General features: G+C 37.0%; 3 protein-coding genes across 3 annotated transcripts in view; all 3 read right to left on the bottom strand.

The window, feature by feature from the left end:
- Positions 1–1,359: 1,359 nt before the first annotated feature.
- Positions 1,360–3,369, bottom strand: hoxa9b (homeobox A9b). The gene is made up of 2 exons (XM_016287555.1): positions 2,769–3,369; positions 1,360–1,984 (listed from the first exon to the last, which is right to left on the bottom strand). Exons 1-2 carry the CDS (start codon positions 3,295–3,297, stop codon positions 1,746–1,748), a joined length of 768 nt encoding a protein of 255 aa, XP_016143041.1. The 5' UTR covers positions 3,298–3,369; the 3' UTR covers positions 1,360–1,745.
- A 1,234-nt stretch (positions 3,370–4,603) lies between these two features.
- Positions 4,604–5,687, bottom strand: hoxa10b (homeobox A10b). Its single transcript, XM_016287527.1, has 2 exons — positions 5,471–5,687; positions 4,604–4,943 (listed from the first exon to the last, which is right to left on the bottom strand). Exons 1-2 carry the CDS (start codon positions 5,685–5,687, stop codon positions 4,666–4,668), a joined length of 495 nt encoding a protein of 164 aa, XP_016143013.1. The 3' UTR covers positions 4,604–4,665.
- Positions 5,688–10,810: 5,123 nt separating this feature from the next.
- The window catches only part of hoxa11b (homeobox A11b), a 2,571-nt gene continuing 1,995 nt past the window's right edge, over positions 10,811–11,386 (bottom strand). Inside the window, exon 2 of the mRNA XM_016287526.1 lies at positions 10,811–11,043. Within this exon, the coding sequence (XP_016143012.1) occupies positions 10,811–11,043 (233 nt within the window). The remainder of the gene's footprint in view (positions 11,044–11,386) is intronic.

Raw genomic sequence — 11,386 nt, 5'->3', positions numbered from 1 at the left:
GAGCCTTTGAAGATTTGGTCTGCAACAGAGTTTTTCTTTTTCTGTTTTTCAATATTTTGTGTGTTTATTAAATAATTAAATACGAAAATACAAAATAATTTTAAAAATTGCATAAAATATATCATGTGTTACTGTAATTGTAATTGTAATTGTAATATAGGCGTTGGGCGTCCAAAAAGTCGTTCCAGTTCCGCCTTCAATCGCTTTGCACCCCATAAACAGTTAAGACTGTGATTGTGGTTTATTGCCGCGCAGCCACTAATATCGCTTGCAGGGGCAAGGCACAAATAGAATGTGCAGGCCTGTCTACGAGCATCAAACTAAGCTTTATTTATTCGGATAAACGGCATCCGGGCCGTTAACAGGACACTAAACAGTGGGTTGCAAGATAACGGTAGAATGAGCGCGGATTTGGTCTGCAACAGAGTTTTTCTTTTTCTGTTTTTCAATATTTTGTGTGTTTATTAAATAATTAAATACGAAAATACAAAATAATTTTAAAAATTGCATAAAATATATCATGTGTTACTGTAATTGTAATTGTAATATAGGCGTTGGGCGTCCAAAAAGTCGTTCCAGTTCCGCCTTCAATCGCTTTGCACCCCATAAACAGTTAAGACTGTGATTGTGGTTTATTGCCGCACGGCCACTAATATCGCTTGCAGGGGCAAGGCACAAATAGAATGTGCAGGCCTGTCTACGAGCATCAAACTAAGCTTTATTTATTCGGATAAACGGCATCCGGGCCGTTAACAGGACACTAAACAGTGGGTTGCAAGATAACGGTAGAACATGAGAAGTGTAAAACTGTTTGGAGGGCGGTCAAATATTTCTCGTTGTATAGCGTAAAAATACCACGGGATTGCAGTCATTGTCAACCTCGTTCAGGAACGATTTATTTATGTAGAGTCTTTCATGAGTCTGGAACTTTATGTGCTGTATGGCACAGAAATACAGGACTGCAATTATTAGTGACAACTTATTGCAATGTCGCAGATTTGCACTTCATTAGGCATGAGTGTAGCCCAAGAAAAAAAAGGAGGCTATTATTTTCGTATATATTTACCCAGACCATTGGCATAGAGAGTCTTAACGAAATTGATTATTTATCAGAAATGTATTTATTTACACAAGTGGAATTTAATTTGAAAACGACTAAACACTGTGTTGATTTGAGGTATTGGCGTATGCAATTTATGTGTTCACATATAACATTACAAGCACGTAAATGTTACAGAATTCACTGAAATATTTCAATGACGAACAACACAACATAAATTAATCTTAATACATAGGTAGTTCAAATACATCTAGGTAGTCACATTAAACATTGATACATTACGCTACAAGTCATTTTTGAATTAAAAAAAAGTCATGCATATCATCAGCATTTCAACATCGCAGAACACATTTCCCTGAAATCATGAACTGGTGCTTTAAAAACTTTTAAAAATATATATTTTTTAACATATTTGAAATGTACAGAATGCGAAATGCTAGACTTACAACAAGCAAACCAAATAAGAGAACTATCACCAACGAGCTGTATACAAAGACACAATTATATATACAAGCATACCCAGATCAAAGGTTTGTGCAATGTACATCCAACATTACAAAATGTAGGCTATCAATAATAATCTACTGTGGTTGTGCATGAGGAAAAAGACAGGCTAATTCACAAACACCTTCGCACGAACCAAATAACTTAATCCACTGCAGTGCGCATTTATAGCTTTCCTCTTTTAAATGTCTTTTGGACGATCTTTATTGCATTTCTTCATCTTCATCCTACGGTTTTGGAACCAAATTTTGACTTGTCTCTCGGTGAGATTTAGGAGTCTTGCCACTTCGTATCTACGGTCGCGTGAGAGGTACATATTGAACAGAAATTCTTTCTCCAGCTCAAGAGTTTGATGCTTAGTGTATGGACAGCGCTTTTTCCTAGTGGACTTCGCATGCAGCCAGTTGGACGCAGGGTTATCTGCAAGAAGGGTCGGAGAGAGAGAGCTAGTCATGTTGCCACATGAAAAAATACTGCGGCCATTTTATGATCAGTGTGCGAGAAGAAAGAATAGTCTAATATAAAGGCTACGATACAATTTTGATATGCTGAAATGGGAAAGCGCAATCACGGATTACATGCATCTGGGCTGCGGGTGGGTTTTATATGATCGAAAATTTTATGTGCAAGCTATAATTTTCTTCCTAGCTACTGGCAATTTTGGCATCACCGAATGAGGGATAAACAACGGCCTTGCTGTCTTATCAGAAGAAACAAAATGCTCAGAAATCCAGATTGTATGTTTTATGGCAACAATTGTGCGTTTATATCCATATCTTTTGCGTAACATTTAATCGATTGTAATGTGTAGGATAGCAGTCTTGTTAAATGTTACATGACATGCAGTCTAATGATTACATGTAGCTACTGCAAATATGTGGCATTTTTTTAATACTGGACACATTCCATCGAAACTTGCATATTATTGCACCCACATAACGAAAGAAGAAAGAAAGGCCTAGTTAGAAGACCTTTAGCCTTCCTTATAACCTATACTGAAAATACTGTACAATATAGGAATATTTAACTACAATAAACAGGCAATTGTTCACGTCTCTCACAAAAGACTAGCTTTTTATAGATTATAGCTACTTTTTATATTATATACAAACGACGCCTACTGAATTAATCTGTTAAGGTAAAAGTAGCCTAACTGTATCCTACATATTCGGACGCATTCTGATATAAATTTAGCTGCACTTACTTGGGTCTAGATCCACCTTTGTCGCTGCTGGAGCTTTCTCGTCCTGTGATCCGTTGGAAAGCGCATCGTCTGTTATCTTCCTCTCTGCTTGGGTCGTATTGTTGTCAGTCTCGGCCACAAGCAATGTATGCGTGGTGCACTCACCACTCCCAACCAGTGGTTCAAGTTTTATATCATGGTGTGTATCTGTGGGTAATCCCGTGAAAGGCAGGGCAGGCAGCGGTTCTAACGCCCAGGAACGCACGGATGCTCCATCGGTTTCTCCTGTTGAGCATGGGTGATGAATGTACGGGTGGTAGGCGATAGATGTGCCAGGGGGCTGCATGGGCACGGTACTCCATGACGCGCCAAAAATGGATGATTTGGGTTGGAAAGTGTATTGATCCTGTTCGCCATATTCAAGTAGCGTCAGTTCCCGAGCCTGCTGGTGGACCACGGGTCCAGATGAGAACCTCGGTGCCAAATGATCGTCATTCTCGTGTGGAATGTGTGAGTCAGCGTAGTAACTCAGTGTCCCCAATGTCGACATAACAAAAACAAGCAAAGAGAGCACAGGCGAACGGATACACCCACAATGAAACTGACACAAAAGCAGAATCCGTTGAAATCAAGTAACTAACTACTTGACTTCGCTGTGAACTACAGACCTCTGATAAGTTGAATCACTGCAGAGACTGGATTGGATGTGCTAGACACGTGACTGTGGGAGATAAAGGGGGAAGCCTAACCAGTGCACACGGTTAAATGGCCTCCATTTTACAAGTCATATTTTTAATGGTATAGCCATATGCTTTTATGAAGGTGGATTTGATTTTATTCATGTTGTTAAGCTTCAGCATCTAATAACCAAGCGTAACAAGAATGGTTATTTGAGAAGCGTTACTGTAGAATTTCTGTATCCAGTTTTTAATAGGTGTACTGTTTGCAATAAAACAAATAAAATCCCAAACGCGTTGCCATGTCATTGTATAGGCATCTAGCCAGTATACGCAGTCCAATTCAACTACCCCTTTTTTAGACAAATTGTTTTTGGGGGGGGGGGGGGGGGGGTTCCAAAAATTTTGTGACAAAAAAAAAAAAAATAGAATTGCTATAGGAATGATTGTAATCATTTTTGTGTGACTTATGACGGGACCAGTACTGACTGTGTAGATAATTATATAAATCATTACATTTTACAGTCAGTAAAATTACAGTCCTTGCACAAAAAAATCCCCGTTATAAAAAAGCTCAGAAAATCAAGATTGTTTTGGACTACAAGAATTGTCTTTAAAAGTAGGCTAAGATGAGTTTAGGTACATGCCTTTATTTATTTTCTGCCCTGTGTGAATAATTAATTTACATCTGAGACCATCTCTTTAGCTTATGTTTCCAAAAAGATGGTACATTTGAGTGCTGTTAAAATAATACAAGTCCCGTCATGTTTAGAAGTTTCTACATTTTAACCGGATTTTTCCACTTATGCCTAGAACAGCAAATACCTGACAACGTCGTACTTAGAAGAAACGTGTCGTTATTATTTAAAAAGGGTTTCATAATAGTTATTATTACAACATGCAAATACCGCAGTTATATACAATAAATGTACAATATAGTCTGAATGCTATGTACAATGAACACCTTCAGCATTCGTTATTTTCCTCTCTTGCTTTTACAGTGAAGTAGGCTCCTCTTGACAGTTTATAAATAACCATGACATGTTATGACGACTGGGTTGTCAAATAAAATTATACATAAACAGATAAAAACGTCAACAGTATACGACACACAATAAGTTATCAATAGTATATTGCACAAGTCATATATGCACACACACCTACGGAGACGGTTTGTTGTAAGTAGGCTACCACTGCAGCTGATGGAGGAGGGCGCCAGAGATCTATAAAGCGAGGAGGCTTCATGAAAAACTGAAGTTGGCCGACAACTCTCGGATTCGGTTTTCTCGACTCATCTTCTTCAGCTTCATCCGTCGGTTCTGAAACCAGATTTTGACTTGTCTGTCCGTGAGGTGAACACTGCGGCTGATCTCGAGGCGACGCTCTCGTGTCAAGTACATGTTGAAGAGGAACTCTTTCTCCAGCTCTAGAGTCTGATGTTTGGTGTAGGGGCAACGCTTCTTACGGCCACTCTTCGCCGTCAGCCAGTTAGCTGTATTGCCACTTTTGGAATCTCCTGCTGCAAATTTGAGACAACATTAGTCCAAAATGTCCAAACGCGGCCCCCATTTCACAACATTTTGCAATGGGCTGCAGTGACCACATACGCCTAATGAATTTTATTTAATCACTAAACTAATAATAGCTACTATCAACAACGTGTAATATCCATACAATCATTCCACATGCTGTTGTACATACGTAAATACATTCTCACATAATCCTTTTTCATTTAACATGTAAAATAGGCCTATGACTCTTGTGATACTAATGTGCGTCGCCATATTAATAGTATATGAACTGAGTTGCGATTTATTGATTCAGTTTTTGTGAATTATCTGATTATTCAGTTCATTTGTAATCATTATTTTGTTCTACAGCACTGAAGACGCTTTATCTGTCGTTTCTTGTGGGAAGAGTAATAGAACGTTTCTTGTTAGGCATTATAACAATATTATAACAATTATTACAAACTCTCCGCCTATGCAAGAAAATTAACATTAAATAAATCAAAGCATGTGATTACAATCTCAAGAGGTCATAAACAGCATGATGAGAAATAGCCACAGTTAGACAGTCCATAAGAATACTCGGAGCTCGGCTGCAAGTAGACTCCGCTGTTTTGGTAGTAGTGTCCACTTCCCTCGGCCCTTCCGTGGATCAAGGAGTCTACCAGAAACGAATTTCCAGATGGACTATCGGAGCATGACATCTTTGTGGTATAATTTGACGGTGGAAGAAGATTGCCCTTTCTGGATGACATTTCTTGTGCAAAACATGCTGAATATAATTACTGATAACTATACAACTCAGTGTGAGCTAACAGCCAATTAAATCGCAACGAGCACCTATGACTCCTCCCTCTGTGTGCACGTAACCCTGTGTCCCATATCTTTTTCAAGCTACTCGATTTTTTTTAAGTCAAATCTACATAAACCCGATCAGTCGTTTTTGAAAATATAAACGAATAAAACCAGAATTTCACGTGAACAGCATTATGTTTACGACCACTGACTTCGTTAACGCTGACATTGCCGCTTAGCCGCAAAGCCTTGTGAGCCACGTAGCCTATATAAAACCAAAAAGCAACAAGGTATCGAAAAGGAGATCGAGTGCTAAAATAGTAAACCTTTATGATACACTGTAATTGCCCCAACAGCCCTTTAAGCACATAAACAGTGAGTTACAGACTGCTCTTCTGGTTTTCATGCATGCGGTGGGTCAAAACAATGTATTTACTACACTCAAGTTCAAAACGAGAGGTGGCTTTCAGTCTGCTTTTCAGAAACACTTTATGTGGTGGATGTGGATTTCTATACTGTAGAATAAAGAGTTAGCATGTGATAATCTTAAAGTTACATACAGGCCTATATATAAGCTTTATATTACAATACTGAGTTACGGGTTAACAGTAAAAAATCGTTTAAAGGCTATTCTTTTTTAATAAATCTAACCACAATCCCATAACGTTTACTAAATGATTTAACAATAGCCATTTTTGACGCAAATGTTGTATGTGATTAAATTTACCTTTGCCTACCTTTGGCGTTCAGGAGATGGCCTATTATCATTTATCTGAAAATCAGCCTGTGTGATGTCGAGGCCGCCGTTGTATGTATTTGTCATTTGATTTGCATTTAATTACATGAAATATAATTCTAAATGTATCTCTCGGGTTTGTGTTGTTTTTTCATTTGTGACCCTGGACCACAAAACCAGTCATAAGGTTACATTTTTCGAAATTGAGATTTATACGTTATCTGAAAGCTGAATAAATAATCATTCCACTGATGTATGGTTTGTACAATATTTGGCCGAGATGCAACTATTTGAAAATCTGTGGGTGCAAAAACAAACCAAAAAAAATCAATATATTGAGAAAATCGCCTTTAAAATAGTCTAAAGTAAGTCCTTAGCAATGCATATTACTAATCAAAAATTAAGTTTTGAGATATTACGGTAGGAAATTTACAAAATATCTTCATGGAACGTGATCTTTACTTAATATCCTATTGATTTTTTGCATAAAAGAAAATCGATCATTTTGACCCATACAATGTATTTTTCGCTATTGCTACAGATATACCCCAGCGACTTAAGACTGGTTTTGTGCATTTAAGTATCACATTTAAGTTTCTTGTCAGCCTATGTTGCTTAATGTTATGTGGAAAATGGTAATTTATTGCTCTATCTCTGAACTTTCTTTCCAACTGTTTTTACGCTTTCAAAAATAGCCTACTCCACAGATATATTCACAAATAGGCCTGTTTCTTTGCTCATAGGATTATTCGTCCTATAGTTGGAATTAGCATATTTATGTTTTTTTTAAATGCACATGAGCATCAGCATGCAATTTTAAATATCGACCAAATATCACAACTTCAGTAATTAGATGACTCGGGTCGAAGAAAAAAAAAAATAGGTATACTCACATCAAAGTAGCCTAAACCTAATTTTCTTCATAGTCAAGTTGTCCCTGCTCCAATAATCATGTTTTAATTCACTCTGTCTAGTGGAAGTTTTTACTGTAACTAACTAATGACAATGTTACCATAAAAGAAGTTCTTATCACGCTCCATAAGCTGAAATGTAGTCTATGTTAAAGGGAAAAATGGGCAATTGACAAATTATTATTTGAAATGTATCTTTTCGGCTGTTGGAAAACATTTATTTCCATTGCATTGCATTAAGAAATCAAAGGGGCTTAAGTCGGGTAGCTATTGTTTTCAAAGTCATTTGAATTTTAATTAGCCAATAAAGATTAGATCATTTTGTTTTTCATTGAACGCATCACAATTTGCTAAAGACTTCTTGATTTTATATGGCGCAGAAAACATTTTAGAACAATACAATTAAAACGCAAAATTGTAAAACTGTAACAAGCCGAGAATCAAAACATGTCTCCAATTTCTTACAATTTCTTAATAATAAAAAAAAAAAAAGTCTCTGGTCAAATTGGAACAAACAAATACTCTGAGACTAATATAACTGTATATAATTTTTAAATGAAAATGTTTTTTTATCATGAAACAAACTTTACTTGCAGGCTACGTTTTGAACATTAAAATGTTAGCCTATATCATCATCTAAAAATTATAATAAGTGAATACAATGCTGACAAAAATTCCCGAATGGTAGCTTGGCTATTTACCTGAAAGATTGCCTTTGTATAGTTCACGAAGACGTTGTCCTTTGCCCGTACACAAAGTAAACATGTTTCAGCATTGTATTTTGATACCCGGCAATGACATTGATCTAAAGTGCGCCACCCAGTGGACAAGAAATGTATCGTCGAAAGAGCGAAATAGTGAGCGATCCAGCCGTGGTGCCATGATGGGACACTGAGACAAATGATGGCGGAAAAGTCCGTGAACACAAGCTTTCAATGGTTCCAGCCGTTGTTTTCGAGCTCTTAGTCACAGTTAATAACCTTGGTTCTCAGACGGTTTATGGCACCTCACTCCAATTCTACAAATGCTCCAGACTAAGACGGGTTTTATGACCGAGTTGCTGCAGCAACGGGGGGATGTGCCGTAATTAGGGCGAAATTCCATCGAGCCTCAAAGGATGCGCAAACCGTCAGGGTCATCACGTAAAACAGTCGTTATTATCTTATGGGCGACTTTTTTACAAGACTTCCGAGTGGCAGTGGATCATCAATATATTGATGCAGGGAAACTGTAAAATTAGCCTATATATGAAGCAACAAGAGACTCTTCATAGTATTTGTATAAATGTTTCTTTCTCAAGAAATGTTTGTATTGATGCTACATGTCACTCTCAAAATAGCAATATGATATAAAGACTTATCTGGAAGATCGACACAAAACCATTTGTTGAAAGGCCGTTTGATTCATGGAGACATACACAGCAATGTTCTGGGCAGTTCCGTAATGGATACTAGGCATTAATAACGGCAAACACTTGATCCTTGAATCAAAGAAAAGCGTGGAGGCAATATAACGCAAGATCCATCAAACATTTGATCCTGCTCCAGGAAAAAAGAGAGAAAACAAGATATTTCAAGAGACTGATTTATATATCACTGAAGAGATGTTATAAACATGAGAGATTATCATGAACATGAATGAGCTCCGGCAACATCGATATAGTTTCACGCGTTTTAGAGAAAACGTGGAGAAGCACAGAAATAAAAAAGAAAAGAAAATAGGGTTTCAGAGGACTCGAGCAGTGTCCATGCTGGTTCAGTTATTGCTTTTGCCTTATGTAATGCCTAATGTCCGTTAAAAATAAATAAGAATTTCTCTCTGTTTTTGGACATTTCTGAACACACTTAGATCACCCGATTTTACTGGAAAATGCGCAGTAAAGACATACACTTTCAGTCCACACAATTCAAGGAAGAGAATAAAGCGCGCATGATGCATTTAGTTCTTAATATGCTTAGGCTTCATGAAATGTGCGTTATTCAATGAAACAAAATCTAATAATATAAACCACAAGTATTTAACAGATTAAAAACCACCTTCTTTTCAATTAGTATTTATATCTCGCCCTCCCCAATTTTAATAAGTGTGGATTATACTTTATAAACACCAGCAGTGTTCATTTAACACTTGGGATGTATTCAAAAGTATATCATTACATTATTAAAAAAAAATGTATGTATAAGACCCATTCAAAGTGATGAGGGCACGTGCCCCTCTCGGATTTTTGAGCCAAGTGGATTTTGAATGCAGCTTCCAAAAGACAAAAAATAGCAGATTAATATTTTCTATATTTAATACAATCACACCGGCGTGATTATAATGTTCAGTGCGTCATATCATCAGCTGCTAAATTAAAATCTGCTTCGCTGGCTGGCGCTGAGCCAGATACAGACACGTTTTTACAGCGCTGCACATTATAACCAATCACACACGATGTTGTTGCGCTTATGAATGCAATGGCCAATCAGAGGTGTTTTGCGATGAGTCATTGCTAAAATGCCGGTGTTTTGTTCACTCGCTCGCTGACTGAATACCTCTTTCTGGCGAATTCTCTCATTAGAAACGACAAAGTGCAGATGTGTGTATAAATAAGTAAGATATTCATGCAGTGTCAACAGCTTCAGTGATTTTAATGGGAGTTTTTGAGAGGGCTTGAACTCTAGGCTGTCAGTGAAAATGTTCTTTAATGTAAATGTTCTTTGCTCTCTTTCTGTACAATGAAAGTGTTATGATTAGATATAAAATTCACATTAAATATAAACTCAGTCGTATTAAAAATATGTTATGGCATGACACCCATATCTGTTAAGTAAACAGACAGGTTTTTATGCATAGTTAATAGATTACATTATTAGGTTACTTTGACCATCGCCCACTATAGATCAACATTATCTATAAAGGTGAGAATCAAGATATTTCATGATATAGTTAATGCGTTTGGGGATGTTTCGAATAAAAAGGAAAAAATAAATAAAACATAAGTGCTGTTGTGGCTGCTGTGTGTCATGACGAACCCCCCCCCCCCCCCCCCCCCCACTCCCCCCCCCCCCCCCCCCAGCAAAACAGATTTCAAGAATAGCCTGTAGCTTACTTACTGCTAGACATATGCGAAAAGTACAGATCTTGGTCAGATAATAGTAATAACACAAATAAAATCCCTGTAAACTGAATAGTCATTGAGTAGAATGGAAAAATAATAATAAGAAATGACAATACCAGTATAACAACAACAACAACAATAATAATAATAATAATAGTTTTAATTTCAAACGGTAGAGATTACTGAGAATATAAATGTAAGTTTATGTCGATGAAAAAGTCTCTCAGATGAATGCAGGTCACATCTCGTCTCGCAGCAGCCTCTGGGAGCCGGAATATGCATCCACGAACTTGAAATGAACCATCTCGCCTAAATGATTTCTCAGCAATAGACGATCTAAAGAAAAGGGTTCGTGGTGTAATACTGCAAGCGGTCTCTGTTTAGTTTTTTTTCTTTCATTCTTCTGTTTTGAAACCATATTTTTACTTGACGGTCGGTGAGGTTGAGCATTCTGGAAAGCTGTAGCCTTTTTTCTTTGTTGATGTAAACACTGAAGAAAAATTCTCTCTCCAGCTCTCTGATCTGATATTTTGTGTAAGGACACCTCTTTTTCCGTGTCTTCTGTCCATCTGAAATGTAGAGAAGAAAGACTGTCAGTAGCCTATCTGACTTTAACTTATTATCCCATAGAAATAATATAGGCTACAATCTCATTAAATGAATACAGCAGAGACAACTGAATAGTTAATACACCCAATTACCGGTTTCCAAAATTATGCACAAATTGTTGCTGTTCTCTAATTATACTAATTAAACGATAAATCAGTAATAGCTAACACATTATATAATTAGCCCTAAATTAATAAAATATCGAGTTCAACAACGGAACACTCGTCCAGGTTCGTTTACTAATGAGAAACCTTTAATAGAGACTAACATTTCATATGCATTACTTTTCATTGACCACAAAAG

This window comes from Sinocyclocheilus grahami, unplaced genomic scaffold (assembly GCF_001515645.1).
Source record: "Sinocyclocheilus grahami isolate Dianchi unplaced genomic scaffold, SAMN03320097.WGS_v1.1 scaffold222.1, whole genome shotgun sequence".
In the NCBI taxonomy this organism is placed as follows: domain Eukaryota; kingdom Metazoa; phylum Chordata; class Actinopteri; order Cypriniformes; family Cyprinidae; genus Sinocyclocheilus; species Sinocyclocheilus grahami.
The sequence above is the reverse complement of the archived record's forward strand: the minus strand, read 5'-3'. Positions and strand labels throughout refer to the sequence as shown.

What these genes read in the sequence shown, in the direction of transcription:
- hoxa10b (XM_016287527.1), bottom strand. Translation starts at nt 5,687, where the DNA reads ATGTCATCCAGAAAGGGCAATCTTCTTCCACCGTCAAATTATACCACA. An exon ending in TGGCTATTTCTCATCATGCT is followed by an intron (nt 4,944 to 5,470) that starts GTTTATGACCTC and finishes TCAAATTTGCAG; the next exon opens with CAGGAGATTCCAAAAGTGGC.
- hoxa9b (XM_016287555.1), bottom strand. Translation starts at nt 3,297, where the DNA reads ATGTCGACATTGGGGACACTGAGTTACTACGCTGACTCACACATTCCA. An exon ending in AAAGGTGGATCTAGACCCAA is followed by an intron (nt 1,985 to 2,768) that starts GTAAGTGCAGCT and finishes CCCTTCTTGCAG; the next exon opens with ATAACCCTGCGTCCAACTGG.